This window comes from Takifugu rubripes, chromosome 2 (genome assembly GCF_901000725.2).
Source record: "Takifugu rubripes chromosome 2, fTakRub1.2, whole genome shotgun sequence".
NCBI lineage: Eukaryota > Metazoa > Chordata > Actinopteri > Tetraodontiformes > Tetraodontidae > Takifugu > Takifugu rubripes.
This window is the reverse complement of record NC_042286.1, coordinates 8,469,902-8,497,601: the sequence shown is the minus strand read 5'-3', so window position 1 is coordinate 8,497,601 and position 27,700 is coordinate 8,469,902. Positions and strand designations below refer to the sequence as shown.

The window sequence follows — 27,700 nt, the reverse complement described above, 5'->3', positions numbered from 1 at the left end:
GAAGCTCCTAGGAAAAAATAAAAGAAAAAGAAAAATGAACAAATAATCTCTCCCTGGTTAGCATGTTGTCCTGCGATCTGGACTCTGCTGAGGACGCGGCGGCCAGTGCTTCCATTGATGCTGAGGGAGAGGAGCAGGAGGAGGAAGAGGAAGAGGACTCACCGGCAGAGAGTGATGTCTTGGAGGAGGAGGTACGCGCACATGCAAACCGTTGATATGTTGCTGTTAAAAAGAAAGACGACAGAAGAATCTCTGGGAGCAGCTCTGCTCTGTGACTTTAAGAAAAGTTTAAGAAATGTCAACAGCAGGAGCCACTAAAGGTCCCTGATGCCTAATCCCGGTTTATTCACGTTTTTAACTGCTTTCTGTGTTTATAAATCACTCATACATTCATTCCTCTGCTGGCTGAAGTCAGTTTGATAGTGACTGACACACAACCACGTTTCTCTCTGAGAGCGTCCACCAGTTTTGTTCTAGCACTGAGGGTTAGTTCTTTATTATTCAACCCCAGAACCATTACTACTGTGACTAACTTCTATTCTGTGTAGTGTAAATAGAAGTTAAACATGTATCTGTCAAAGGAGTCTACAGATGACTATCTACATGTCAGCAGGGGGCCTGCACCAGCGAACACTGTCTTCTATGGCGGTCTTGTTTGCTGCATAAATAACTGAGGTGGAACCAGCAAAGCGACATGCCCACCCCTGTGTCAGCGCAGTAATGGATGGGCTGATTGTCAACATAAATCCTTTCATTCCGTGACCGAGCAGAGCACACAGAGCACAGGAGCTGCGGCGCAGCCTCTCTCGCCACAACATCCACTCACAAATACGTGACATCACAAAACTCAGGAAGACATTCACGTGCGGGCCATGAAAGCCCCAAAGGTCTCCACCACAGGATGGGGCCACCAATTATATCCTACCATTAGTGGAGATGGTACAGATTCATTGTGCCGATCGTAGACTTTTAATCACCCCTCTGTGAGTGTGTGAGAGAGTGGTGTGTGTGTGTGTTCTTGTACTTTCCACATTCTGATTCTACTACCAACGTGAGGACATTTTGACTGGTCCACTCAACTTCAAGGTGCTGTTTGAGGGTTAAGATATAGATTTAAGGTTAGAATTGGGTTTGGCTTAGGGTCAGGGTTAGGGGGTTAGTTGGGATGGTTAGAGTCAGGAGCTGGTTGGTGTATTATGTCTGTGGAGGTCCTCACAAAGAAGTACAAGGATCTGTGTGTGTATTGTGACCCGTGTATGGTTTCCTCTCATCCGGCGACTGCTGGGAATCAGCAGCAGTTAACAGGGAAAGGATGGATAGATTTACAGTCTTACACCAGGACTTCTGTTAGATTCTGGTCAATAAAATAACTCTAAATGCATGTGCATCATACTCACGCACTTGGAAACACACATATTTGACGTCATTTCCGCAGCTTCCCTTTAGTTCGATTTCATTTGGTGCCCCGGTGTGAAAAAAGCTTAGAAGTGTTAGTTGAAGTGTGTTATTCTCAAACTCTCCGTCTCTTTCTCCGCAGCAGCGGCCAGTGAAGCAGTCCCTGGGCGCGTGCATGTGCCGGGAGTCTCATTGGCGCTGCCTGCTCCTCTCGCTCCTCATGTACAGCTGCCTGGGTGTGGTGGCGTGGTGTCAGCTGACCCGTGTCACCAAGATCAGCTTCAACGCCGCCCTCACTTCCTCCTTCGCCTCCTCCTTCAACCCCTCCGGGCCGGGCGCCGGGGGTCACTCAATGATCTACCACGGCAGTCCCTGCTCGGACGGCTACGTCTACATCCCCCTGGCCTTCCTCCTCATGCTCTACGTCCTCTACATGGCCGAGTGCTGGCACTGCCGGGCCAGGAGTGAGCTGCAGTGCAAAGTGGACGTGGACAGCGTGTACGAGCGGGTGCTGCGCATGCGACAGGCCCAGCCTTGCATATGGTGGAAGGCCATCAGCTACCACTTTGTCCGGCGGACGCGGCAAGTCACGCGCTACCGCAACGGGGACGCCTACACCACCACGCAGGTGTACCACGAGAGAGTCAACACCCACGTGGCCGAGGGGGAGTTCGACTACAGCCGCTGTGGGATGAAGGACGTGTCCAGGGAGCTGAGGGGCCTGGAGGGACACCCGGCGACGCGGCTGCACTTCACCAAGTGTTTCAGCTTCACCGAGGCCGGCCCAGAGAACGATTACCTCAACCAGAGGGCCAGGTTCTTCTCTGGAATCGAAGGTTTGGACGATTACATGGAAGCAAGGGAGGGAATGCAGCTGAAGAACGTGGATTTCAGAGACAACCTGATTGCCTACTTGGACCCGGACAGGATGCCTTGGTACAGTTCCCAAGTTGCCTTTTGGGTGGCAGCTTTGCTGATGCTGTCCTGGCCCCTCAGAGTGCTCATAGAGTACCGCACCGCTTACCTGCACTACCGCATTGAGAAACTCTTTGGGTTGGAGTACAGTCAGAGCAGCCCCTCCCCTTTGGACGAAGACAGGACTTTGGGAGGCAACACCAGTTGTGTCATTCCAAGAGTGGACACCCTGGACAGCACTGAAATGGAGTGGCACATATGCTGCAATCGCCAGCTGATCCCCAGCTACTCCGAGGCCGTGCTCATCGACATGGTCACAGCGGACTCAACCTCGCCGCAGGACACGGGGGGCACCTCCTCCTCCAACTGCGTCCTGCTGGACGGCAGCCGGGCGGCGTGGAGCTACGGCGCCCTCCAGAGCCGGGGCAGCTGCGAGCACTGCTGCGAGCCCAACGCGCAGGGCGGGCAAGCGGGACGCCGGAGGAGGACGGTCACCAGCTCCAGCTGCTCCTCCATCTTCTCCTGCCGGAGGGGTCTTTCGCGATCCCGCCACTCCTCCAACACATCCCGGCTCTCGCTGTGCCGCATGTACGGCTCCCATCTCACCGTGGCCCTGTGGAGGAGCCGCAGCAGCAACCTCACGGACTCCTGCTGCGCCGACGAGCAGTGCTGCCGCTCCGACTCCAGCCAGCTGGCCCTCAGCGACAGTCCTCCGACCTACAGGGACGCACGGTTCTTCCCGGTTCTCATCACGCATCGACCCGAAGGCAACGAGGACGGGAGGGAAGCGAGGCGATATTACGTACGGAGAGAATCGTCCTGTGTGGAGACGTCTCTGTGAATGACATAAATCCACCCTTCTTTCATCCTCAGTCATTTCTTGCTGTCCAATCAGAGATGAGGCATGAAGATGACAGGAGCCATCAAAGCAGCCCCACGCATCTCCACCTTATCCTGGGCCAAGGTTCAGCCTGAGAACAGCCACAGATCCGGGGGATCTGCGTGTTCTCCTCAGGACAGCAGGAAATCCACCTGTTACAGGAGTGCAGAGCTTCTTCCTCTGATGAATATTCAAACAGCTACAAACATGAGCTTTAACTTTGGAGATTTACCAAAGCGACGTCCACGCGTGAGTGTAACCAGGAGAGCTGTATTATAATAACCTAACGATCGGACTTTTAGTTGTTTTCAAATCCGATGTGGTGAAGCCAAAGACCGTAAAGAGTACGTTTCTATATTTTGAGATGCTGTAGAGTACAAGACGTTTTCATAGAGACAAAGTGTGAAATTAATGTTAAAATAAAAAGCAATAAAGGGAACTCTGGATGATCGGTTAGCACGGAATGATTTGGGAGAGAACATTGATGTCGAGGTATTATTTTTATGGAAAACACTTGCACCATAAAAAGTCTAATATATATTGAAATATAACAGCACGGGAGGACACAGAGTGTCATTTATGTACACAGATACTGGCATGGACACACAGAGACACACAGAGTTTCTGAATAAAATGTATACATTCATTCATATGTTGCCGCCTGTTATTGACAAACGTTTTTTAATTCCCAATGTCATTAATGGCTGTGGTCGTCGCGTCCCGAAAGTAAAAAAGATCACAATAAATAACTTTCTCGAATAACAAGAACACAATTCTAACAGTATTTATAACACTATCAATTAATTGGAATCATCGTTGACACAAAAGAGCTTGTAGTTAGGCACCAAGCTCAGAATATAGTTAAAAACAGTCTACATGGCTGTTATCTTTATATAAAATTACAGTTGTGGATGTGATGCTGTGGATGCAGATGATTGGGTTAAATGTCAGCAAACACGCTGAGCAGAGGTATGTCCTGCAGTATATAAGCGCTGCGCATCAACCCCCAAGTGGAGGGAATAATGCACATTTAAGTGTCCACTGCAGTGGAGTGAAGAAATCCTTTGGCCTGGCCCCACAGATGACATCATCTGATGTGATGTTATATACTCTGTGTGTGTGCGTGTGTGTGTGTGTGTGTGTGTGTGTGTGTGTGTGTGTGTGTGTGTGTTGTTTGTTTGACCCCTGCACATGTCAAAGTGTTGAATGAGATTTCTTATTATATAGTATTAAGGGTTAGGGTTAGTGGTAACTCAATAAGGTATCACATGTATGTGATATATATAGGAATACATTTTAGAATTAAAACCTAAGTTTAACATAAGATTTAATTTACAATTAAACTAATTTCAGAAAATTCTCGGAAAATCCTCTTCTTATTATCCCCCCCAAAAAACCCATGAATAAAATTGTTATAACCCAAAAGTTTTAGCCAGATATTAAAACCCTCTATATTACCTTTAATAAAATACATAACGCACCAATATTACTATAAAACATGAATGCATTACTTGACGTATTCAGCAGCCTATGATGCTGAACTGAACAAGTAAAAAGTAAGTTTTAAATTCTGGAGTTCATCATATTGACCACTAGGTGTCACTATTGTTTGCGTCTTTTTCCATTTCATTCATAATGCAGCATTACAATAAACTGTAAAACGATGTATTTGTTAATTTAACTCAAAACCTTAAAAACATCAAACGCATTTGCACCGTAACGACTGAATTTTCGCAATTCCAGAGGGAAACAATGTTCTCCAAAATAAGCTGCTGCATTCCAATATGACTCAAAATGGGGTCAAGGTTTTAGCTTAACATACATGATCCAACTTTTCTTCTGGGAAACATTGTTATGACTTCTCTCTGATCACAATCAGATGTCAACATTATAATATTGGTGACTTGCAGGAACCTTTTAATGATGTTGCCATAGATTATTTCAAGTGGATTTGTCTAAAACTCTGAAACCTGTTTACTTGCATTTAAACCTGAAATAAATATTGGCAACATTTGGATTTATCCCGCTGATAGTAATATTTAATTGGCTTTAAGCCAATGATAACCTTTCGCAATCTATATTAGGAAATAATTCTTGTGAAAAAGGCTTAGGCAAGTATGTGAGTAATACTCCTTACACATACGAATAGTCATAGATGTTACTTAACTGCTTTGACACCAGTGACGTTATACACACACATGAATTATATTATTGATATATTTGGCTGAAGAAGCTCCCCAGCTCCAATAACAGCATATAACAGTGTTTAGAATTCCTCCTAAAATATCACCATATTGTAAAGTATGAATGTTTCTGGAAAGATGTGGAAAAAATCTTTTTTATTAACTTTTTCGATTGAGACGCTAAACTGTCTCAGTCTGCTGTCAGCCACAACTGTCAATCGTCTCATTTGTTTGTTTTTATTGTTCAAACTTTATTTAAAAAACTAAACAGCGATTTTTGACAGGGGCGTGTCTACACTGGGCGCTCGTGGCGAACCGTTTGAGTCTTGGCTGACGTCACTTCCCAGGCGCGAGACCGTCATGCTAACAGTGGCTAAACAATCGATTGACTTTACAAAGTAAGAGCTAAGCTGTCAAGATAAAGTCGGGAAGAACACAGTTTTACCCACAAAAAATAACGCTTAGTCGTGTTTTAGGCCTTGTGTGAAACAGAATCAGCTCTATCTTCACACGCGTTGTGCCATTGCCTTTAGCACGTAAGTTGTTGCCTTCGCGGAGGATTTCTTTTTCTCTGGTATGATTGTGAGCCCGTAGGACTCCGACACTTTCCGGGGAGCTATGAAGCTGCAGTGCGATGTCGAGGTTGCGAATCGGATGCTCCCCACGATCGGGCTAAAAAGCCGAGGTAGAGGAACTAGAGCTGTGCTCTCCATCGGAAAACATTTGGACAAGACGGGTCAGCGGAGCAACGTTTACCTGATGATCTGCACAGCTAAAGACCGAGCGGGCTCCAAGTACAAGGTCCGTGTCAACCAGTGCCTAAAACCGCTGCTATTCCAGCATTAACTGGCTGGAATGCCTTTACAATGCACCGATAATTGTGAACAAGTTAGTTTTAGTCATTTGATGTTAGTTTCAAAGAAATCGCACTAAATATGGTTCAGGAATGTCAGCTGTAGATCAACCTGTTTGGATTCCCCTTTGAAAGGGCATTGATGCTAATCCTGATCTTAATCTTTGGGTTATTATTAGAAATGTATGTTTGATGATTGGATAATCCGCTAGTAATATTATCTGCCTGTCATTTTGTGTGTAATGCTAGTATGTAGTATGCAAAAAGATATCACCTATGTAAACAACTGGTGTTTAAGTACGTTGGTTTCTAACGTTAGACACAAAATGTAAATAAAAGAGAATAAAACTCTTTCCTCTAAAAGAACTGAACCACTTGAATTACATGCAAACAATAGATTTTCACTCATTACTCTCCACCATTCCTGAGCTGTGGGTGTAAACCTGCACATTGGTGACAACTCTCAATACTTAAACAATTCCTGTCTCAACTTGTTTCAGAAGGATTGATTCACTGTTGGAGGAATGATGCAGACTTGATGTAATGTTGACCAACACGCTGTATTTTTCCATCTGTGATGGCTGACGTGTTTCTGTTGCAGCTGAAGGACAACATAGAAAAGTTCTTCACAAAGTTTGTGGAGGAAGGCAAAGCCACGGTCAGGTTAAAGGAACCTGCTGTTGACATTTGTCTGAGCAAGGTATGTATTTCACACTGACATAATTGCTGTGTTTACATAGGGACCTTTTTTTTGTCTCAGAACAATTAAATTAATGAGAAACCCATTTTATTCTTCTGGCTTGAGCTGATTATTTACAAAGGTACGGCACTCTGAGACAAAGTGTGCAGCTCTCCATTCAGTCATGTATCAGCAAGCCAGACTGACACGTAATGTTGTTTTGACGCCAGTTTAGACGCCATAGCCGCCTCATTGTTTCTAGCCGCTGTTTTTAAGGCAGCAGTGACCTTTCACCCAGATCCTCACTCGCACCGGCAGAACCGTCATCACACGGGGAGCTGCGTACACTGATCACACGCCAGGCAGCTGGAAAAAGATGGATAGACCAAGCTGCACATTATGTAATGGGGATGTTTGTGTCAATATTGTCTATTTATCAAAATGAATCATTCATCACCATGTTATATCCACACCACCTATTCCTAAATTAACCTACAGGGCGTCCGATTTAAATACATCGTGCAAATCACTTTTAATGCTAGTCCTTGGATGGAAGTGTGTCAACATATTCCAGGTCAGTGAATGTAGGTTAGATATTTCAAGGAAGCCGTATGCAACCACCTGAGGCGATGGCTTGGCTGTAATTCTGCAAATTTGCGTTCGGTTGCTGTGCGTCGTCTGTATAGATTCTCAATCATCCAGGTCATTGTGTCCTGAACCACACCCACACGTTCAGCTCCTCTTTTCAGTGCAGACGGCAAAATGAGAGCAGATGATCAAAAATGTGCCGTATTTATTCTTGAAAATCTGTAGGAATACTTTTTTTCCCCCCATATTTTTATTCAATTTCAGGCTGATGCCAATAGCTTAAAGAACTTCCTGTCGGTGGCTCGCCTGGCAGAGAGAGGGAGCGACCCCGGCACCATCCCTCTCTCCAAACTGACTCCAGTGCGCGCCCGAGAGGTAGAGCAGCCCAAGAAGAAGCTCACCATTGTGTCCAAAAAGGACTACCCCCTCTCCTCCAACTTCCCCTACTCTCTAGAGCAGCTGCAGGTTTCCTACTGCAAACTGTCACGTGTGGACATGAGGATGCTCTCCCTCAAAGGTAGAGGTGCTGTCTTTGGAAGATTTTCAAATATATAGCAGTGTGTGACAAATCAGTGCATTTTTTCCTTAGCTCTTCGTAAGCTGGACCTCAGCAACAACCACATCAAGAAACTACCTGCCACCATCGGGGACCTCAGCTGCCTCTCTGACCTGGTGCTGCACAATAACCACCTGGAAGCCTTCAGCGACGCCCTTTGTCTTTCCTCCTTGCAGCACAGCCTGCATCTCCTGGACCTCAGTCACAATCGTCTGCGGGCCCTCCCCGCTCATTTCTGCCGGCTCCGAGAACTGGTCAATCTCAAACTGGACAACAACGAGCTCGCCTGTTTGCCGTTTCACGTCGGCCGACTGTCGAAGCTCAGGTATCTGTCTGCGGCGCACAACCGGCTGGCCGCGCTGCCCGGGGATTTTCGAAAGCTGAGTCTGGAAAACCTGGATCTGTTTGGGAATCCTTTCATCCAACCTAACCCTCTCAACCACACAATGAACCTCACATTCCCTTTCACACTTCAAGAGTTGTCATCCAGAGCCGTGGTCAAACTCAGGTTGGGATTAAAACCGCTTTCATTTGCGCTGCTGTCTGCATCTTTGCAACTCACCCCTGCCTTCAATCTCTCTTTTTATCCACTAGGATACCACACGGACCTCACCTCATACCAGCCCATTTGTGTCGGGACCTGGAAGTAGCCAAAATCTGTGACTGTGGCAACACTTGCATCAGCTTCTACATCAAGACGGCGGTGAGCGTGAATCTGCACCAGGTTTCTTACACAGTGGTCTTGGTGGACGACATGGGTGGCACAGATGCTCCGGTGGAGCAGTATTTCTGCTCCCTCTCCTGCTACCTGGAGTTTTTGGACAGTTCCATCCAAAGGGGAGTCAGATGAAGACAAACTGTTATTAAAAGGCTGACCTTTGCAGTCAGATTCAGGTTGTGACATTCAGTAGGAAGTGATGCAAAATTTAGAGTTAAACTGATCTGTGGTCCAGGTTTCTATGATTGACAGGACAGAAAAAGTTGTCTGTGTGTAATCCACCTCACTTTATTATGCACTTTCCATACATCAAGCCTGTGTAACAGGATAAGTATTTGTAACCGAGAGGCTTACACCAAACCGTAGCTGGGGAATAAAGAACACACATGTAGCTTTGTTTCTGAGCATTGTGCCTGGGACCTGTAACTTTTAATTATAAATGTCTAAGTTCATTATAATAAAAATGGCCATTCTGTCGAAAGTAGCTCATCCTGGGACTCCAAAAAATGTCTTATGCAGAGTCTAAAGAATTGATGGTGTTGGACAGATTCAATTTTCATAATCTTTAATCAAGCTCATATATCAGTGAGTTCTGGAAAGTGAAGCCAGCAGATGTGGAGTGGTCGCTGATGATGGTTTCTCTGCCGTCTTCATCCACCTCTGAGGACAGCAGGTGGGGGTTTGTCTCCAGGCTGCTGGTGCTGGGAGACCTGCTCATCCTCTTCCTTTCTCTCCTGCTTCTGTGAACTCATGAAGTAAAACAGCCTTCATGGTCATGATCTCAACAATTCCAATTCTCATTTTTTATAAAATAATTTCTAGTTAATGTGTTGCATTAACCAAATGTTGCATTAACCAGATGAATGACAAAGTCCTGGCAGGAAATACAAGGGCAATATTTAATAAATAATCTCATTCCACAAAAGCGCTATATTTACTTTACAAATAATCCAAAATGTCTCTGGCCAGAGGAGACTAAGGCATGTTTTCTGTGATAAATGTCTCCTGGATGGTTAATATTTAAAAGTCTTTGGTAAAAACAGGATTTGTGGTCATATAAAGCTCATGTTTTATGTTAAACATCAAATTTACATCTTCATCGTTGGCAGAACAGCTTTTATTTGGACCCAAGAGACAAAAAGAACCTGACTGAAAGTCTCCATTCTCATATCAAGACAGCTCATTGTCATTAATAAGGTCACTCTTGGTCACAGAGCTGCATGTTAAAGGTTATCACCAGGTCCACCATATTTCTTTAAACAAACAACATTATGGACCCTAGAAGTCTTTTTCCCTCTCCTGCCTGAGGTCAAATTTAAACGATGGTGCTGAATTTTGAATTGTGGGCTGAGAGGAGACAGAAATATGTTGATCGTATGAGGTTCAGCCAGCCTCCACACTAGTGCAACACGCGCTCAACGTTGTGGTGTATGTCATATTTTGCACAGAACGTGCTTGTGACAGGCAAACAGGTGAGCTGCTCCATCCAGGGCCAGGTGATCGGATTAATATAAAACCAAACAATCAGTGATGAAAACAGTCCAACAAAGGCCACCAGTGAAAAAGCAGCGATGACGCGTTTTCGGTACTTGTCGAAAGTGCTGAAGGCGAGATATGGCAGGAAGGCAAAAGACAGCAGCAAGCCGCTGAAGAAGCCAAAGATGTGGGCGATGTTATTGATCCATGGCAGGAGCCCACAGATAAGGAGGAAGAGCAACATGACGAGCAGCTCCAGAAAGGCCTTCCACGGCTTCTCCAGGACCTGCCAAGCTTGGAACAGCTCGACAAACAGGCAGGCGAGGAGTCCAAACTGAGAGCCAGCTGGACCCACCTGCAGGAAGAGAACAGCATGGGCTGATTTGGCTTCAAGGAAAGGCACATTTATTTATATAGAACTGTTGAGACACAAGCACATTTGGAGTGCTAAAAACAAAAGGCTAAAGGGCACATTTGAAGTCAGGTAAGATGGAGGACATACAGTACATACAAAAAGAAATATAGGTTCAAAGGAAAACTAAAACCAGCTTCTGCATAAATGTTAGGAAAGAGCTGTGAATACCAGCTCTTATCATGACAGGTGCTATCAGAATCTGAGGTCTCTTCTTCAGAACTCTTATCTCCAGTCTGTCTATCACATTAGCATACAGAGGCTTCGTTAACGCCATGCATGGAACCCCTCAGATGAGGGCACTCGGGCCGAGTTTTAATCTCCAGTGTGGGAAGCAGGAGGAAACTCTTGTGCATGTGTGGCTGTGCACTCACCTCAGGTCTGTAGGGCAGTACCACCGCTGATGCCAGGTTCCCAGTGATCCCACTGAGCAGGTAGATGATGGAGATATGGACCCAACCAGCCAGCCTCTCCAGGTCCCTCAGAATGGTCATCTGAAACACCACTGACATCGCACAGTGTAACACCCTGCACACACACACACACACACACACTGATGTTTTTGCATATGCACAATATTAGCAGAAAGCATGTGCAGTCATATGTCTATATAGAAATAAATCTATATCACAAGAGCTGACCTGTAGCTGAGGATCTTACCCTTCATGAAGGAAGAGAGAAAGCCAAAGACGGTAGAACTGATCGGGAACTTTAGGGTCGAGGAAGGGCAGCAGGCCGCACACGTCATTCAGACAGTCAACCTGTGCAGAAGTACGGTGTGATCGGGAATCCACCACTCTATGGCACACACACGTGCACACAGCACTACCTGTGAGCAGAGGGTGGCGCCCTCGTGGAAGTACCCACGCATGAAAGAGCAATACTCTCTGGTTGTGATCTCACACCTGCACAATGAGTCACAGAAGCGTCACAAAGTGTGCATTCTTGGCTCCTGAATTATCAAAGACAGCCATTTCCACCAGCTGAGGAGACATATGAGGGTGCTGAAGCCCTAGAAACACACACACACAGCTCTCACCTGCCCTTAGTTCCTACACAGCAGGGCCGTCCTCTAATGTCACAGTCCATGTGTCTGTAGCCGGTGCGCTTCCACTTTTTAGGGTAAGTGCACACCTGAGAGACGGCACTCACCTGTTAGAACCGCAGTGATTACTAATAATAATGATATCAACAGCAGTGTCCCCTCACCGGCCACTTGGTGACATCATCTGGCCATGTGTGGAGCTTTGTAGAGGCCGGCACTTCACAAATTCTGCCCGCACAAACACGGAAGGAGTCAGGAAGCTTATCAACACACAGTTAGTGGACAGAACCTCACCAACGTTCTCACCTGGGATCTTGGTGGCAGACGGAACCGGAAAACCTGATGATGTCCGCAGACTCGTTGTGCCATTTAACGAAGGTGGCCAGTGTTTTCTGCATTTGTTTCCAAGGTGACATTCAGTGTTACTTCAATACGAGAATTCATCCGCACGACCAGCGCCACAAGCTTTCCTGCACTGATGCTAAGCTAATTAGCCAAGCAGGAAGATTCAGAATAAAGGCTTACAGAGCAGTCAGATTGGAGAGTCTGTACACAGCCGGAGTTGTCGTTCTGAACACAGCAACCGGATTCTCTCTCCAATTCTTTGAACCTCTGGATGAGGCCGACGATCTGGGGGTCCTGACGCATGCAGGGGGAGAACATGGCCCCCAAACGGATCAGGTCTTCCTGAAAGGTTGTGGGAATGTTAGAAGTGAAAAACCTGGATAAAAGCAACTCGGTTTCTACACAATACTCCCCAGTTGGGATGATGAAATGAGTGAAGCCTGAGGGAGGTCAGTATTTGGAGAAGTGTGCAACAAAACAGGGAGAAGAACAAAGAGGAAGCTGTAACCCGGAAGCAAGATCGCCTCCAGACTCACTGAACTGGGACCAATCCAGATGTTTTCCTGCTGGACGTAGCTGATGCTCTCATATGTGGCCTTGTTCTTCTGTATCTACAGGGGCAACAGAGTAACACTGATGACACAGGTCACCTCAGGGCTGTGCCTGGTCTACCATCCAACAGAGCCGCAGGTGGCATTTCTGCCTGCTCAGCAAAGCGGCAGATTTAACATTTCTTTTGAGGTACAACGACATGAAGTCAGAGTTTAACATTGTAAGAGAAAGCTGTACAAAAACTGCACAAAACCGGCCTCCTCACAAGCAAAACCGCCTAAAAGCCTGTGTGCTCGATGCAGCTTACAATGAGCAAATCATGTTGAGCTCTGGTGGGTCAAAGGTCAAAGACCTTCTGACCTCACTCACCAATTGAGATGAAGAATGTTGCGCGAACCCGATGGGAGCAAAGCCGTACATACAACAGGACAGCAGCGTGATAACTATATGCACAAAGGTGATCCAGTAGGTGAAGTACACCCTGAAAGGAAGCAGAGAACAACGGTGGGTTGTTACTCCCGGACCTACAATCATCGGGGGCACCGTCGCTCACCGGTGGCTGTGCATGTCATCCAGCTGTTTTTGGACGTCACTGCTGATGCTGTGGCGATAGTACCGGATCAGCCAATTCCCCAGCACACCCACGCCAATCTCATGTTTGCCTTGGTCAGCTATAAAGCGCTTCACTTTTAATGCAAGGCGACCAGCTCGGCAAGGACGACTCTTCCCCGTGACAACGGGGGTCCCGAGTGTTTGAGACGCGTCCCTGCTGACATGGGTGGTGGTGAAACAAAGAAGCCAAGGGTCAAAGCGTGTACGCATGCAGACGTGTATACAGATAGAGAAGCCCACACACACACGGGTGCCACGGTGGTTGGAATGTGTCGGCTGGTGTAAACTCACGGGCCGAGAACCCTCTGGTCAGCCTGTTCTCTGGCAGCAAATGCAGACATGGGAGGAGATTCAAACACGTCAGCTCCTGGCGGGTATCGACCATTGCAAGAGTTGATTTGGACTTACAAAGAATTCTGGGCAGGGGTCTCTGGCTGATGCCTGATCCCCATCTGTCACCTCCATTACTTGGTTTAACACTCATACTTAGGTTGTGCGTGTGAGAGTGAGAATTAAGTGTCTTTATTTTCAATAACTTACCTTGTATTTTGTTATCTGTCTCTACAGCTGCTGATTGTGGTTGAAGGTAATCGACAACAGTACTACAGGGGGTAGTTGTGATGTTACTCGGTACATAATTAGATCAAATTTCTTTGAGCTTTGATCAAAGGTCAAGGTGCTTTGATCATTTTATCCTTAAACCTGTTTAATCTATTAGACGTGATCTATTGATCCATTAGACGTGCGTGTGCACGTGTGTTTAATGACTTAAAGACTTACGTGACTTCTCTGAAACCTTTCCGGTCCTTTTCTATGGGCCTACACTTTGTCATTTGTCATGCACCGAGGCGTGCACGCTATTCCCAATCGAGCCGTACGTGTCGGTGTATTTCAGTGCCTGTGCGTCAAATAGCCTGACCTGTAAAATGTGCCAAATATCCCAACAGAATAAAAAGAATTAGGTGGAACAACAAGAAGACTGCTTCATGCCGAGGCACACAGGTCCAAAAAGACCTCAGAGTCCTTCTATGGGTCCCACCACAACACAGGTGGGAGCCACCGAGTCATTCAGCCCATCACCGTGGTCCCCCTGGCAGGGGTGCGGGCGCGCCACACTCAATTGGCCCCAATCTGTAATAACTGGTCAGTTCCTTTTAGATAGGGTGTTCACACAATTGTGGACATGACGTTTGACCTGCAGCAGTCCTGGAATGAATAAAGAACTCTATTTAAAGCTGGTGAACAGATGAACCTAAAAATAACCCAGTGTGTTAATGCTCAGATACTAACAGCCATGTGTTTGTATGATCAGAAGAAAAGCAGCGTTCGCGGCAGCTATATTTGGCTTTTTGAACATGTGCTAGCTACCTTTGTTTCCTTTAGAGATATTTTTCAGGGTAAAGAGAAGAGAGCGCAGGGTTCAAAAATACCAGCTCACAATGGCTTCACCATGGCACTGACTGGCTCTTGTGTGTCAGGTGTGGGTTACAAGGTCGCAAAGCAAATCCGAGTGGAATTTCTGTGCTAATCTGTCCACAATAGCATTAGCCACACACCACATGGTTTGTTTGAGGATTGGTTCATTGATAGCACAGGAACAAGAGAGACACACATATACCGAATCAAGCAATTGTTTCAGCTCAGGCTTTTATCTCTGTCGTTAGTAGCATGCAGGACCCTCAGCCTTCATGGTGACTGTAACACATAGATATCACACCTGTAGTTTCAGCAGGAGGCTCACACGTGTTTTGTTTTGGGAATTTTTAATTTTATTTTGGTGTTCAACATGAGTTTGTCCGAGAAAGCTGGATCCTTAGAGCTAGCTGAACATTAACCTCTTCCTCCCTTCGTTTCGGTCACTTTTATTCCTTCTTCTGTCAGTTTATCGCTGCTGATGTTGGTGCTGTAAAGGGATCTCCCATTTCTGTTTCCTTCTTGAGAGTGGCGCCCTCTACTGGCGTGGATCAGCGCTTACACGGCAGTGAGAGTGAACCTGCTCCAGATACTGTACCTGGAATCTTTGGGGAATTCCAAACCAAAGTGATGACAAATAAACTTTTAACAGCAACCGTGTGGATTCAGATGAAGAATAAATGCGAAGCTTTGTTTCTGAACACTGTGCCCATGATCTGTAACTTAAATAAAAATGTTTGTAAAGGTTAATAAAAACAAAAATGGCCATTTTGTCAAAAGTAGCTCATTTTATATCCAGAGACCAGAGTTTTTATTGTTTGAAAATCTTCAAAGAAGATTAATCCAGCCTTCTCACACACACACACACACACACTCTCTCTCTCTCTCTCTCTCTCTCACACACACACACACACACACTGTTATGCTGCAGATTAAACATTTTTTTAATTCTTGGTCTTTAATCAAGCTCATATATCAGTGAGTTCTGGAAAGTGAAGCCAGCAGATGTGGAGTGGTCGCTGATGATGGTTTCTCTGCCGTCTTCATCCACCTCTATGAGGACAGCAGGTGGGGGTTTGTCTCCAGGCTGCTGGTGCTGGGAGACCTGCTCTGTTGGCAGCTCGTCCTCGTCCGTGTCTTGTCTCTCCTGCTTCTGTGGACTCCCTGGGTGTTCCTCTGGGACCTCCTTGCCTGAACTCCCTCCACTTTCCTCATCAGTTTTGGACTCCTGGGCCTGTTGGGAAACCTCGTAGTCCGTCGCCTCCTCCTAGAACAGAAGCACGTTAGCAGGAACCTTCACATGGTTTCCAGCATGCTCTAATTTTCTCTCACCTTCAGACCTCCGGTCTCATTTTCCATCTGTTCCAAGGCGTCTGACGTCCTCATCTTTGATGTTGTCTCCAGGGAAACATTGAGAGCTGCATTGCCTCTATTTTCTAAGCAATCTGGATGTGTGGCAACATCTAAATGAGCCTGATTTTCTGTTTCGGAGGCATCCTCCTGTTGGTCGTCAGTATTCCACTGAAGACCTCTCGGCTCTTGAAGCGTTTCTTCCTCCACACTTCTGCACTTTTCTACTTCCTCCTCTTGGCTCCTGCTCTGTTCTGCACCCCTCGCCATTGTCACGTCGCCTGGCCCCTCCTCTCCTTCACCCGTCCCTTCGCTCGTCTGCTCCTCTGGTCCCTCGACTTCAGTCTCTGTCAGCTCGTCCCTCTCTTGCACCTTCACGTCCTCCTCTGCGTCACCGTTGCCTACCTGCCCATCGCCGTCAGCGGGAACAGGTCCCACGGCAAACTCAAAGGCCTCGTTGGCAGGAAGAACAGGTAGTGTGACCGTAAGCTGACCTTTCTGTTTGTTGAACTTGGCCTCTCCTCTCTCCTCGTCTACAGGGTAGGCGAGAGGCAGCTCCAGTCTGTACGCTGGTTTCTTCGACTCCAGCAGCAACATTCTTTCTGCTACTTCCAGGCTGGCGTCCGTGACCTTCTTTAAAAGTGGTACATCGATGGTAACCACTATCTCCTTGGGCCTGGGGCTTTGGGCTGTGTAGCTGGAACATGTGAAGTCCTGTATGTCTATGTAGGAACGGTATTTTAAAGTGTAGTTTGGCTTTGTTGGCTCTTTGGGTTTTGGAGGCTGGATGTCCAAGCCAGCGCCGCAGCGCTTAGCTGTTGTGGCTGATCCTGCAGGGTTGCTCTGCAGGGATGCCGGATGCCTTTTCTCATCAGGGAATGGGAATTCCTGATGGGCAGACTTCCCCGAAGGCTCTTTGGACCCGGGGATTGGTTTTCGAATGACACATGTTTGTGGCGTCCCTTTGAATTTTGCACCAATCTCTGTCACATTATTCCTGTCTAGAGTGACGTTGAAGGTGCTCTGTATTCCCTGGATGGCCGTGTCGTTGACCATACCCATGAACTGCTTGTTTTTGCTGGCCATGTGCAGTGTGTCGGGGTGAAAAATAACAACATAAATCATCATCTTCTGACCTTTTTTATATATTTCTTGCCTCTCTGGGTGCAGTATATGAGGCAGGGCCCAACAGAGACCCCTGCGGCCATCCTCCAACACTTTAGGGGTAAAAGAAGGTTTACCAATTTTTTCACTGGCACATATATTTATGAAACATTTGTGGCTGCCGTTCATACACGTCTTGAAAGCCCTAAAGGGTTCCGGGTGGATAAATTCTATTGTACTTCCCTTATCCTGCTCCAGCAGTTTGATCTCCTCTTCATACCTTCTCCTGTTCTCTGGGTCTGATAATTCCTGCGCGTATTCTCTGAACAATTCCCTGAACTTCTCGTCTTTGAAAGCCTTTCCCAGTCTGTCCATTTCCTCCGCCGTCATGTCGAGCTCTTTTAACTTGTTTCCCATCTCCATGGTGACGACTGCGACGGGAAAGTTCTTTGGTCGGGTAGTTTGTGGAGGTTTCTTTAACTAAGTGACCGCCGAGACGTTTACAATGTTGCTTTTGTGTGTCAGAGACGCTAGCTAAAGTGTTAAAAGCGCGACAAGAAGTGTCACCATGGCAACTCAGCGTAAACACTATGTGACGTCACCCACCTTTGATGCCCTTTAAGTAAAAGGCAGGAAAAAAGCCAAATAAAAAATAAAATAAAATAAAAGCCAAATCCAAAAAGGCAAAAAAAGACTCATCCAGACACTAAAAACTATAATATAAAAGAAAAGTTGACGGAATTACCGCTAGGTTCACAATATCACTGCGATTGAAAAATAAATGCGTATATAATTTCCCGCATGAGAACCCCAAAGGGGATATAAACATGTAGAATTTACAAAAAGCACCGAAGTAACGAACTGTGGAAGGCCGAGGACAGTAATATTAGCTCTGCTATTATACATTCGTTAGCAATTTTAACTTCTGAAATGCAAATTTTGTTATTTTTAAATATATTTAAAGGTTCGGCCTGGCGTTATTGTCATTTTTGTGATAGTTACACCGCTCCACCGAAAGATGGCGCTATACACCGTTGCTCCGGTGGCACCCAGCCAGAGAATAACTCGGTCAGTAAGGCAAAGGGGCGGGTAGGCTGGGGAGAGACGTGATTGGTCGCACCCCCGAGTACATATTTGTCCCTCTCTGATTGGAAGGGGTGTACTGTTACTAGGTGTGAGACCATCGCGGATGAATATGAGGATGCGGAGGGAGGATGGAGACGGCACCGACTCATTCTTAGATTTGCGGGGTCTTCATGGCTTTATTTTTATTTGCTCCATTCTGCATGAATGATGATGTCTCCTCTGTGGAATATTCATTTTTTTCAGGGATGGACACAGCGATGGAACAGCTGATCCCCCCCATCCCGTTATTATTTGCATATAATGTTCTCCACTTAGCCGTTACAACACCAGTAGTTTGGTTCATTCAGCCAGAAGACCTGGGGGATGTCAGACTGAGATGGGTGGGTTGACACCGGGTGACGCACAGAGGATGTGGGAAGGAACCACTCACTACATTTCTACATGACACAAACAGGAAAGACTGTTGCCTTTGCCCACAACCCAATGCTCACGCTTTGTTTCTTTGGTCACCAAAAAATAAAATAGCGAAAAAGAACCAAAGTTGTTTACATTTTTTTGGTTTATTATTACAAATATGTATTAAATAATATGAAAAGTTAGACAGGGATATGATCATGTATAATGACTGTACTGATTATTAATATTCATATTTACATTTTTTTCCTGCATTAACATTAACTCAAATATAACAAATAAATGCATTCCATCATACAACAAACAATACATTCACATAGATTACTATAACCTGTTATAAGGGGTAGGAAATGAAATGCATAAGATAAAGTTCATACAAAGGCTTTGGCAAGGGTGCATACATATTGATTATATCAATTTTTAAGATCTTTTAGAGGAAAGAGGCATGTACAAATGAGCATTTCAGAGGGAAAATTAAGTCCAGTGCATGTTTTTTTTTTTTTAAATCCCCATAGCAGCAGCCTCATGTGCGTGGCTGCGCCCAGTGACATCTTGGGTGGTTGTGGGATGGCAGTGTTTGTCTACTTGGAACTGGCAGGCACCAGCATGCTTAGCGGGGCAAGGCCAGGTTTTGTAGGAGGTGTCTGTCTAGCAGCCATTTTGTTCAGGCTCTGAACGTCGGCCTGCCAGGAGGGAATCTTCTTGGTGGTCATGTGGCGGCGTGCATGTTTGGTGAGGTGGTCGCTGCGCATGAACCTCCTGTCGCACACGGGGCACACGAACTTCTTCTCGCCGGTGTGCGTCCGCCGGTGACGCGACAGCTCATCGGAGCGAGCGAACCTCTTGTCACAGCCGTCCCAGCTGCAGCTGAATGGCTTCTCGCCTGGAGGAGGGAGAGGAGAAAGTGACAAGTCAGCGAGTGAGTCACACTGGAGCCGTAAGAGCTCGTTGCCACATCGGGCGGCTTTACAACGTCCTTTCCACAGAAACACAGAGGCGTGCAACGTAAAACCTCACCTGTGTGTGTCCTCAGGTGAGCTTTGAGGTGGGAGCTCTTGAAATACGTCTTCCTGCAGCCTGGGAAGTTGCAGACGTAGTTCCTCCTGCGGGAAAAGTCCATCTTTGTGGCTGTTTGGCTGCTGCTGATTCCTGATGGCACATACATGGGAGCTGGGGCCAGAGGTAGCAGTTTGGTGTTGCCCAGGGTCACGACAGTCTGCGGGCAGTGAGGGGCCTGAGGGACTGAGGACTGAGGGAGGACCAGCATCACCGTCCCCTGGGGCACCGCTGAGCCCACGATGAGGGGCTGCTGAACGGGCGCTGCAGCAGTTGAGATGGCGGAGGTGGTCTGAAGGCCAGTACCGGACGCCTGAACCGGGCCGGGGATGAAGGCTGAGATTATACCCGATTGGCTGCTGACAGGGAACATCTGGCAAATTATCTGCGGGCTGGTGACGGAAGGTGGGGACAGGGTTGCGGAAACAGCTGGAGGGGGGGTGCTGATGATGTGAGTGGGTACGGTTGAGGTACTGTCCGAAGAGGGTTTGGAGGGACTGGCTAGCTCTGCTTTGGAATAGTGGGTAGTGAGTAATGTGGGTGCATGTGGAGCCTGAGGAGGTGGAGGTGGGTTCGGCTGATCAATCTTTGCGGCGCTCTGTCCCTGCTGCTGCTGGCAGGCCCCTCCTGACGTGACTCTGTCTCTTGTTTTCTCTGGGTTGGGGGCCGCTGGAATGTGTTGTTGGAAGGGGGTGCTGTCTGCCGTGTGGCGGATGACGCTGGTCACCATGGCTCTGCAAGGCTGCGGCTGACATGAGTGGGAGGGGCTCGGCCCAGGTTGTTGGGAGGATACGGAGACGCCGGAGCCCGCCTGGAGCGTTAAGGATTCGGCAAAGCTGGGGCTGTGAGGGGGGGTCATACACTGGACGGAAGAGAAGCATGAAGAGAGGGATTTATTGGTGTGTCAGCTGGCAGTTTCTGTGGTTTTACTGGAACAGGGGTAGCAAAGACAACCATCACAGGTGGAGAGCGGCCACGTATCACAGGGCAGTGACACTGTGAGCTGTTAACTGTGATTTTTATGACTGTTTCTGTCTGAAGGTCAACACCCTTTACTGTATATAAGGGTTTGGGTTTGGATTATTTTTGCTGAAGCATCTCTCACCTGCCCTATTGTGATGTCGTTAACCATGACCTAAGAGTGATCTTTATACACCTACACCAAAAGGTGATGGGGTTTAATGCAAGCCCCGCCCCCTCCGGAATGTATTTACTGCACAATGGTTGGTTAAATTGGTTGATACTTTTATGGAGGGGCAGTTACAAAACTGACATTTATGTAATCACGTAAATTTATGTAATCACATAAATGTCACATAATAGCCACTTACCAAGGATGAGAGGGACACAAAGTCTTTGGGGGGCTCTGGAAGGTCTGGGGGCAAGATTGAGTCACAGGAGTCTGACGCCGGAGTGAGCGGTCGGGGTTTGCAAGGTGTCGGCCTGTTGCCTCCGAGGTAGTGGCCCTGGCCCCAAGAACTCATGCACACCAGGACCTCAGCCGCCTCCAGATCCGTGTACTCCAGGCCAGACGTTCCGTTAGAGACAGACTGTTCACTGTCGTGCCTTCTTCTCTTGGACTGGGACCCGCAATGAGCCTGGGAAACAGAAATAACAACATCACACAAAGAAAGCAAATTGCAACGCCTTCCGTTGCTGACACATTATGAGTGTGATGTCTTTTTTTTTTTCCAACTGTATGACCCAACTGATGCAACTCATATCCCATTTTATTCAGCAGGGAAAACAACATCAGTCAAGCCAGAGTGCCTCAATGGAAGGTCAAAACTGCCGATGAGGGACTGAGGTGACTGGGTCTAAACCCTGCCCAATATGAACCGCCTCTGGCTCCAAGCCAAAGCGCCTCCCATGGCCAAATATAGACCAAATAAAAAGTGACGTGCTGCCTGGATGAGCCATGTGAAATCCCCATAAAGCCAGTTTACATCAGGAAACGGGTTTGTGGCATTGTCATTAGAATTTGCATTTCCTATAAACGACACATCTTAATATCCGCCCACCGGCGACAACCTGGCTGACAACGGCCGATCATCATATTGCTGAAATCCATATTCTTTGATTTTTATCAAAAACATCAAAAAAGCAAAAGTATGAATTTGTCAAGAGTTTGCATTTGACATGATTGGATTTATTCAGCATCACTTGCAGAGCAAACCCACCCTGGAACACTATTAATACAATTTTACGCAATCCTTAAGTGTTTCATTTAGCGGACCACTTCGCTTAAGATGTAATATTCAATCCCCTTAGTAAACAAGTGGATGTCACTGGACTATAAAAGACGTCTGGTGCATAAATCACGTAAACAGTTGAATATTCCCGAGCGTCTTACCTCATTTGACTCCATCTCCCGAAATTTGCGCGCTGGCATTGAGGAAGAAGACGTCAAGAAATCGCTTTTTATATACGGTCAAATCAGCGTAGAACAAAGAGACGGCGGTCGCCAGGGCTGCTGCCTGTGCTGTGGTGGGGTTGAGGTCGTTTTTTTTTTCTTTGACTGGCTCCCTTTTCTCTCAGCTGTGTGTGTAAAACATGGGGCGGAGAAACAAAAAAAGAAAAAAGAAAAAAGAAAAACAAAACTCACAACACGCACTGGCGGGTGGCAACACTCCGCCAATCACAATTGAGTGTGTGCGGAGCGTCAGCCAATGGGAGAGGAGAGAGCGCGTGAACAGTGCATGCTCGTCGGCCGGTTGGAGGAAATGGGGTGCGTGGCCGTTGGTGGGCGTGGCCATGAGAGTCAGCAGTGTCAGAGTAAACCCGGTGAACTGCCAGCCGCTTAACTAGGCAAAAGGTCGATTCAGTCTATGCTGCGTTCACGAGTTGTGGGAAAAACACCCACATGCCGGCTCGATGAAATTATATCGCAATAAAACTGCACATATTTCTATAGCTTTCTTTATATATTCAGCATGCAATATGAATATATGAAATTATACGTTTGGGGAAAAAATATCTGTCACGTGTCGGTTGCGCGTGATCGCCATGTCCTCGTGAATACCTATATACCGGTAGTTACATTAGTAGAGCCAAATGCAAGGTATACAAAAATAGAAGCCATAACAATTTATAGATTTGATCATTTAAACATCCTCTAGTACTCATATTTATTTTGTTGAATATTATTATTTAATGACGTGCTTTAAATGTGATCACTAATTATATACTTTGAGAACGTCTTTGCTGCGCATTGAGAACACGTGTGCATATATAGGCCAAGTTAATGTAGACTACTTTATAACGTGTCATTTAGATTATGTAGGGTAACGATACAAACACACCTGTTTGGCTGTGCTGTTTAAAAAAGCAAAAGTATATATAAGCCGATCTTGTTCTCTCGAAGCGAGAAGACCTGGAGAGATTCGTGGGTGTACAAATTTCCGAATAGTTTGTGAACGCAACACCCGTGCCAGCGAGGGAAAGCGTGTGTGTCTGTGCGTGCGTGTGACGTGTGTTTGCATCTATCTTAGCAAAAAATACAAACATCGAGAATAGAAAAGCCATCCTACAAAGAGCCCTGGCAAAATAAGTAAAAGAGATAAACATACTCAAAAGCAAATATTCACATATTATTAGTTTAAAGTAATCTAGGTCAATGTTAAATAAGACAAAAAGTAGCCCTCATTCTTCATCATTCAGCAGACACTTGTTTTGACTGACAGTGCAGTGAGTATGAAGAGATCCCAGTCAACTCCAACTGTCCTAATATTCACAAGATCTATATGTTTTCAGAGTCTGTGACTTTTGACAGAGTGTACCTAAAACATGAAATAATTAAGCGTGAGCTCAAGATACCCATGGCCTATTGTCTTCCAGGAGTTCATTTTCACAAACCCAAGTCAGGGAATTCGAATCGGTGCTGACCTACATATGTGCTTACATCACCAAATGCAGATGGACAAAGAGCTAAACGAGCTGTTGGACTCCCCAGAAGTCCAAACATAAAGAATTCTCAATTTATCATCAATTTTTTTTTAAACTCAACTATGTGTTGGAACTATTTCAGGCCAGCATCAGCCCTGCGATGTTTCATATTCTGTTTATAAAATATTTCAGTTTAACCCTGATTATGTTGCTCTGCAGTGTTGCAGCGACGTTACAGCAGGTGTGTCGGCTCCGTCCTGCCTACCGGCAGCTCAGTATCGGGAGCCGGGCCCCTGTATGACTCACATGAGCAAGACTTCAGGGAGCAACGGGGCCATCCAGCACGGGTGGTTTGCAATAGAAGAAGGGGAAAGGGAGGAGTTCCAGGAAAAATGAGCCGAATGCAAAGATGACAGCCGGCTCGAGCCTAAGTACAGCAGCCTGTTTGTGATAGAAGTGGGACAGGCCGCCTCAACTTAGTTTGGGAATCTGGAGGAAAGGTTACCCTGGCCTTATCTGGACCTCCCCCAGCACACCTCCCTGCTCCCCTATCCGGCCAACTCCCCCAACTCAGGAACTCAAGGAGTTGATTCAGCGAGGGGGGAGTTCCCTCAGCAGGGTTAAATATACCACCCCTAGACTATATTTCACCCACGGCCCCCGAGCTCATGACAGGCAGCTCTGAAGTGTTATGAACCAGGGAATGTTAGTTCCACAGAAGTGCAAAACGTTCCTATGTCACCCGCCGGACAGTGTTCAACCGTCCAGGTATTACAACCTGATTCACACTATCTTGGTCACATCCATTCAAATCTGCAGTCTGAGACTTTAACTTACATTTGTGTTCTTCTCTAAAACAAGTTTAAACTCTGCTGACAAGCTTATCGTCACTAGGTCCACTTCCTCTTTCATGTTGTCACGTGTGTTGACATTGTTGCAGTGTGTTCTCCATGTTCTCCAGTGTCTGTGTGGCTAAGCTACTTTTATTCGTTGATGTATTTCCAAAACTTTGTTCCCCAATGAACTTTTCTCTGAATTGTTTTCCTTCATTTTTATTTTTTTACAGTGGTAGTTAATATTTTTAGTCACTGAAGCTGAAGCTAAATACTCCTTCCTTCTTCCACCAAAGCAGAGATCACACTTTTTGTGTGTTAGTGCCCCTTCTGCAAATATGAGTTTCCCTGCGTAGTTTCCTGGTTTCCAGCCATTATGATGCTCTTTCAGTCGTCACATAAGTCACATAAATTATGCATGGGAACAGGAGTGGCAGTGAAGTGCATCAGAGCTTTCCAATAAAGAAAACCCCCAAAATTTAAAGAATTTTTCAAATATTGCCATATTTCCTGCACAGCACAGCATACTAAATGTGAATACAGATACAGCATCAGGGTCCAACTGCTGTGCAGTGATGTTGATGTTGTGGTTGTTCCTGAAGATTTCATTTACTCTGTAAGTGATTGGTGATAAAACTAAAATCCCCCTGAACATCAATAAAAACCTCATTGTTGATCGTGGAAGAATTTTGCAAGGAATTTGGTCGATTTGCTGGGATAAAAAGTATTATATAGGTGTAAATTCCACACCACAGGATGCTTTGTTTACCCCACAGCACACACGCGACCTCCCCCTCTCCTACCGAGTGACAACAGGAATTCCGACAAGCACCCGGCTCCTGATTGGTTGGAATGTTGTCTTGGCAACACAGAACAGCAGACAGTGTTGATGGCTTTCTCTGGAGGTTGTCTAAGCCTGTGTGAAATCTATGAGAGCTATATGCTAAATAACTTTTAAACATAACTCTGTCTTGGCCTTTGTTCTGAGGATTGACGCTAATCCCAATGTCACCAATTTGATCGTGTTGCTGTGGAGGGCATGTCATAATGTTGCAATGTCTACATTGAAGTATCTATGGCGACGGGGTTGCCTGAAGCTACATTTCAATATGACTGCTGTCGCCTTTTAACAAAGAAGCTGCCTGATTTAGATTTTTATATCGTTTTGATGGTGTCATCTGTAATCATGGAACAAACGTATACATAGAGATAATTAATGATTAGGTAAATGGAACTCACAGGGCTTCATCCTTCGCTCATCTGTCTGTGTGTGTGTGTATGTGTGCGATTCCAGCAGGGGTGTGTTGCTCTGTCCCACCTCCTGCTGTCCCACATTCTCTGACAATTAATCAGCCGTGTCACCCTTTAGGTGCCGTCTATTTACTTGCTCCCTATATTGAAACCATATGGATCGTTTTTCTTGTAACAGATGAAAATGCCAACAGCTGCAGACTGTGCAGGTCTAAAGTGACGGTTGTGACAAGTGTGTTTCCTGCTCACGTTCACTCACAGTGACAGAAACCAGTTATGAAACATACCGTTCAAGGCTCGGGTCAAGAGGGGCAGAAATAACTGGACTGGGTTAAAGGTAACATTGCATTACTAGTCCGCCAGCTTTCTGGTGGAAGATGTGGACCTGCGCAATGCACAACTGCTGCGCAACTGATTATTACGGCAATTGGACAACTATCTAATGATATCAGCCTAAATTTCCCAGATGGTTGAGAAAGGGACACATAACTATTGAAAAACCCGCCTTTGTTTTGCTTTGAATCAGCACCATCAAGCCTGATATTGAAGACTAAAACAATGCCATCAGATGGAGACCAGATGGCATTGTTTTTCTCTGAAGAGGTCTATTTTTTTTTTTAGGTTTTCCCCCATTTCAACATGCCAAAAATGCCCTCCTTCCATTCTGTCTCAGTGTCTCCTCCAAGCAGGAAAACATCTGCTGCCCAAAACTCCTCTAAAGGGTTCTGCAGAGAAGGTGTTGCCTTCGACCGCCTTGCCATGTGTCGAATCAGCTGTGGAGCAGGCAGAGGCGGTGGAACACTGGACAGACTCCAGGTTTCGGTCTCAAGCTGATCTTGACGAGTTGCACGCTCATCCAGTGAGGAGGGTGTGAGGGCACCAGCCGGTTCTTCTGCTCACTCGCTCTTGTGTCTTTAGCTGATTCTCTTTTCCCCTCATAGTTCCTTTTTTGCTGCAGCTAGTCCTTCCAGCATTGCTGCGCTCTCACGGTTTGAAGAGTGTCAGCAAAATTACCAAAGAGGGAGGCCACAACCCGAATGCCGAGGTTGTATTTTTTTGCAGCAAACCCATGCAATTCACAGCCAATATGGAAACAACTTAATTATTCTGTGGGCCTCTAAGGCCCATTGCCAACATGTTACCCTATCATGTCAAACGGTGACTTTCTTTAAATATAAAATTAAATGGCTGGATCATTAAACCTGAATGTATCAGTATTTGAGCGAGCCTGCAGACACGCAGCGCCGCATGCCTCGCCGTTAGCAGGAGGCAGAAGGGCTGTGGTGCAAAGGGAGCAATGGGTTTCCTCAAAGTGCGATGCCAGAGCTGCGCCGTTTGAACAACATTAAAGTAGGTCATTTGTGGTCTGGTCTGCAGCGGCGTTTTAAGAGCGCACTGTTTGGCAGTGCAGGAGCTAAAGTGCAGCTGAAGCTGTAACTGTGATAAAGAGGTAGGTGCACACAGGTATGCGCCTTTATGCATTGCGACATCAGGTCCAGTTCATCGCAGGACAGACATTCACACCCAGGAGGGAGTTTCTCAGTGTGCACGTTTTTAGAACTGTGGGAGGAAACAGCAGGAAACCCACACAGGCTCATGCAAGCTTGTACAGAAGGTCAAAAGTGTGGAGATGAGACATTCTTGATATGAGGTGAGCTTACTCACCACAGAACCACCCAGACACCCACACAGCCATCCATTCTCCTGGAAAACGTCCTTCATTGTTGGTTTTTTAAGTATTCTGCCGGGGCTGGAACATAGCAGAGTCTCCCTGTGCCACATTCTGCTGCCATCCAGGCCTCTGCTCTTCCCAACTGTTGTGGGGTGGATGCAGAGCGTCACTCAGACCGGAGGGCTGAAGGTCACACCGGCAGGGGGAACGTGCTGTTGCCAGCCCCTCAGAACCATTCTGGTCCGGAGCCTTTTGCTCAGATGGGTGAACAGTAAACAGATCCGGTATCTGCTGCGCGAGGGATGGGGCAACAGTCACGACTAAATTTTAGCTCTGGAGGAAAGCTAAGAAAAGAACTGTCATAATGAGCAAGATGGCTGAATGATATCACCTCGACTTGTTTTCATGTCATTAGACACAAACTTTA

General features: G+C 46.4%; 5 protein-coding genes across 8 annotated transcripts; 2 read left to right on the top strand and 3 right to left on the bottom strand.

Moving 5' to 3' along the window:
- The first annotated feature begins 38 nt into the window (after positions 1–38).
- LOC101062605 (transmembrane protein 151B) lies at positions 39–3,857 on the top strand. The gene is made up of 2 exons (XM_029832744.1): positions 39–191; positions 1,538–3,857. The coding sequence occupies exons 1-2, from the start codon at positions 63–65 to the stop codon at positions 3,149–3,151; spliced, it is 1,743 nt and encodes a 580-aa protein (XP_029688604.1). The 5' UTR covers positions 39–62; the 3' UTR covers positions 3,152–3,857.
- A 1,833-nt stretch (positions 3,858–5,690) lies between these two features.
- On the top strand, positions 5,691–9,256 carry lrr1 (leucine rich repeat protein 1). The gene is made up of 5 exons (XM_003962481.3): positions 5,691–6,174; positions 6,828–6,926; positions 7,758–8,010; positions 8,083–8,557; positions 8,644–9,256. The coding sequence occupies exons 1-5, from the start codon at positions 5,992–5,994 to the stop codon at positions 8,897–8,899; spliced, it is 1,266 nt and encodes a 421-aa protein (XP_003962530.1). The 5' UTR covers positions 5,691–5,991; the 3' UTR covers positions 8,900–9,256.
- Positions 9,257–9,332: 76 nt separating this feature from the next.
- dnaaf2 (dynein axonemal assembly factor 2) lies at positions 9,333–18,161 on the bottom strand. Of its 2 annotated transcripts, XM_029827184.1 has the most exons (3): positions 15,955–18,161; positions 15,674–15,889; positions 9,333–9,425 (listed from the first exon to the last, which is right to left on the bottom strand). In XM_029827184.1, the coding sequence occupies exons 1-3, from the start codon at positions 17,497–17,499 to the stop codon at positions 9,333–9,335; spliced, it is 1,854 nt and encodes a 617-aa protein (XP_029683044.1). In that variant the 5' UTR covers positions 17,500–18,161. The 2 variants fall into 2 exon arrangements, with proteins under 2 accessions (XP_029683044.1, XP_003962739.2); XM_003962690.2 differs by lacking the exon at positions 9,333–9,425 and having other exon boundaries at positions 14,967–15,889; positions 15,955–18,158.
- Positions 9,869–14,021, bottom strand: LOC101062826 (inactive rhomboid protein 2-like). Of its 2 annotated transcripts, XM_003962689.3 has the most exons (13): positions 13,750–14,021; positions 13,501–13,576; positions 13,151–13,363; positions 12,967–13,078; positions 12,582–12,656; positions 12,226–12,387; positions 12,007–12,092; positions 11,865–11,928; positions 11,695–11,789; positions 11,485–11,560; positions 11,316–11,416; positions 11,030–11,183; positions 9,869–10,598 (listed from the first exon to the last, which is right to left on the bottom strand). In XM_003962689.3, the coding sequence occupies exons 2-13, from the start codon at positions 13,548–13,550 to the stop codon at positions 10,167–10,169; spliced, it is 1,620 nt and encodes a 539-aa protein (XP_003962738.2). In that variant the 5' UTR covers positions 13,551–13,576; positions 13,750–14,021; the 3' UTR covers positions 9,869–10,166. The 2 variants fall into 2 exon arrangements, with proteins under 2 accessions (XP_003962738.2, XP_029683052.1); XM_029827192.1 differs by lacking the exon at positions 13,750–14,021 and having other exon boundaries at positions 13,151–13,366; positions 13,501–13,636.
- Positions 18,162–18,703: 542 nt separating the features above from the next.
- Positions 18,704–27,380, bottom strand: klf11b (Kruppel like factor 11b). 2 transcript variants are annotated; one of them, XM_029827203.1, is made up of 4 exons: positions 27,267–27,380; positions 20,964–21,230; positions 19,594–20,494; positions 18,704–19,459 (listed from the first exon to the last, which is right to left on the bottom strand). In XM_029827203.1, exons 1-4 carry the CDS (start codon positions 27,321–27,323, stop codon positions 19,158–19,160), a joined length of 1,527 nt encoding a protein of 508 aa, XP_029683063.1. In that variant the 5' UTR covers positions 27,324–27,380; the 3' UTR covers positions 18,704–19,157. The 2 variants fall into 2 exon arrangements, with proteins under 2 accessions (XP_029683063.1, XP_003962740.1); XM_003962691.3 differs by lacking the exon at positions 27,267–27,380 and adding an exon at positions 21,986–22,181.
- Positions 27,381–27,700: the final 320 nt, after the last annotated feature.

Coding starts and splice junctions, on each gene's coding strand:
- LOC101062605 (XM_029832744.1), top strand. CDS start 63: ATGTTGTCCTGCGATCTGGACTCTGCTGAGGACGCGGCGGCCAGTGCT. Junction 192..1,537: donor GTGATGTCTTGGAGGAGGAG/GTACGCGCACAT, acceptor CTTTCTCCGCAG/CAGCGGCCAGTGAAGCAGTC.
- lrr1 (XM_003962481.3), top strand. CDS start 5,992: ATGAAGCTGCAGTGCGATGTCGAGGTTGCGAATCGGATGCTCCCCACG. Junction 6,175..6,827: donor GAGCGGGCTCCAAGTACAAG/GTCCGTGTCAAC, acceptor TTTCTGTTGCAG/CTGAAGGACAACATAGAAAA. Junction 8,558..8,643: donor AGAGCCGTGGTCAAACTCAG/GTTGGGATTAAA, acceptor TTTATCCACTAG/GATACCACACGGACCTCACC.
- LOC101062826 (XM_029827192.1), bottom strand. CDS start 13,550: ATGTCTGCATTTGCTGCCAGAGAACAGGCTGACCAGAGGGTTCTCGGC. Junction 12,388..12,581: donor TCTGGATTGGTCCCAGTTCA/GTGAGTCTGGAG, acceptor ACAACCTTTCAG/GAAGACCTGATCCGTTTGGG. Junction 11,561..11,694: donor TGTGTAGGAACTAAGGGCAG/GTGAGAGCTGTG, acceptor CTCATTGTGCAG/GTGTGAGATCACAACCAGAG.
- dnaaf2 (XM_029827184.1), bottom strand. CDS start 17,499: ATGGAGATGGGAAACAAGTTAAAAGAGCTCGACATGACGGCGGAGGAA. Junction 15,890..15,954: donor ATGAGACCGGAGGTCTGAAG/GTGAGAGAAAAT, acceptor CTTCTGTTCTAG/GAGGAGGCGACGGACTACGA. Junction 9,426..15,673: donor CACCTGCTGTCCTCATAGAG/GTGGATGAAGAC, acceptor CTGTCCTCAGAG/GTGGATGAAGACGGCAGAGA.
- klf11b (XM_029827203.1), bottom strand. CDS start 27,323: ATGAAGGACGTTTTCCAGGAGAATGGATGGCTGTGTGGGTGTCTGGGT. Junction 21,231..27,266: donor GGTGTCTGGGTGGTTCTGTG/GTGAGTAAGCTC, acceptor TCTGTTTCCCAG/GCTCATTGCGGGTCCCAGTC. Junction 20,495..20,963: donor TTGTGTCCCTCTCATCCTTG/GTAAGTGGCTAT, acceptor TCTTCCGTCCAG/TGTATGACCCCCCCTCACAG.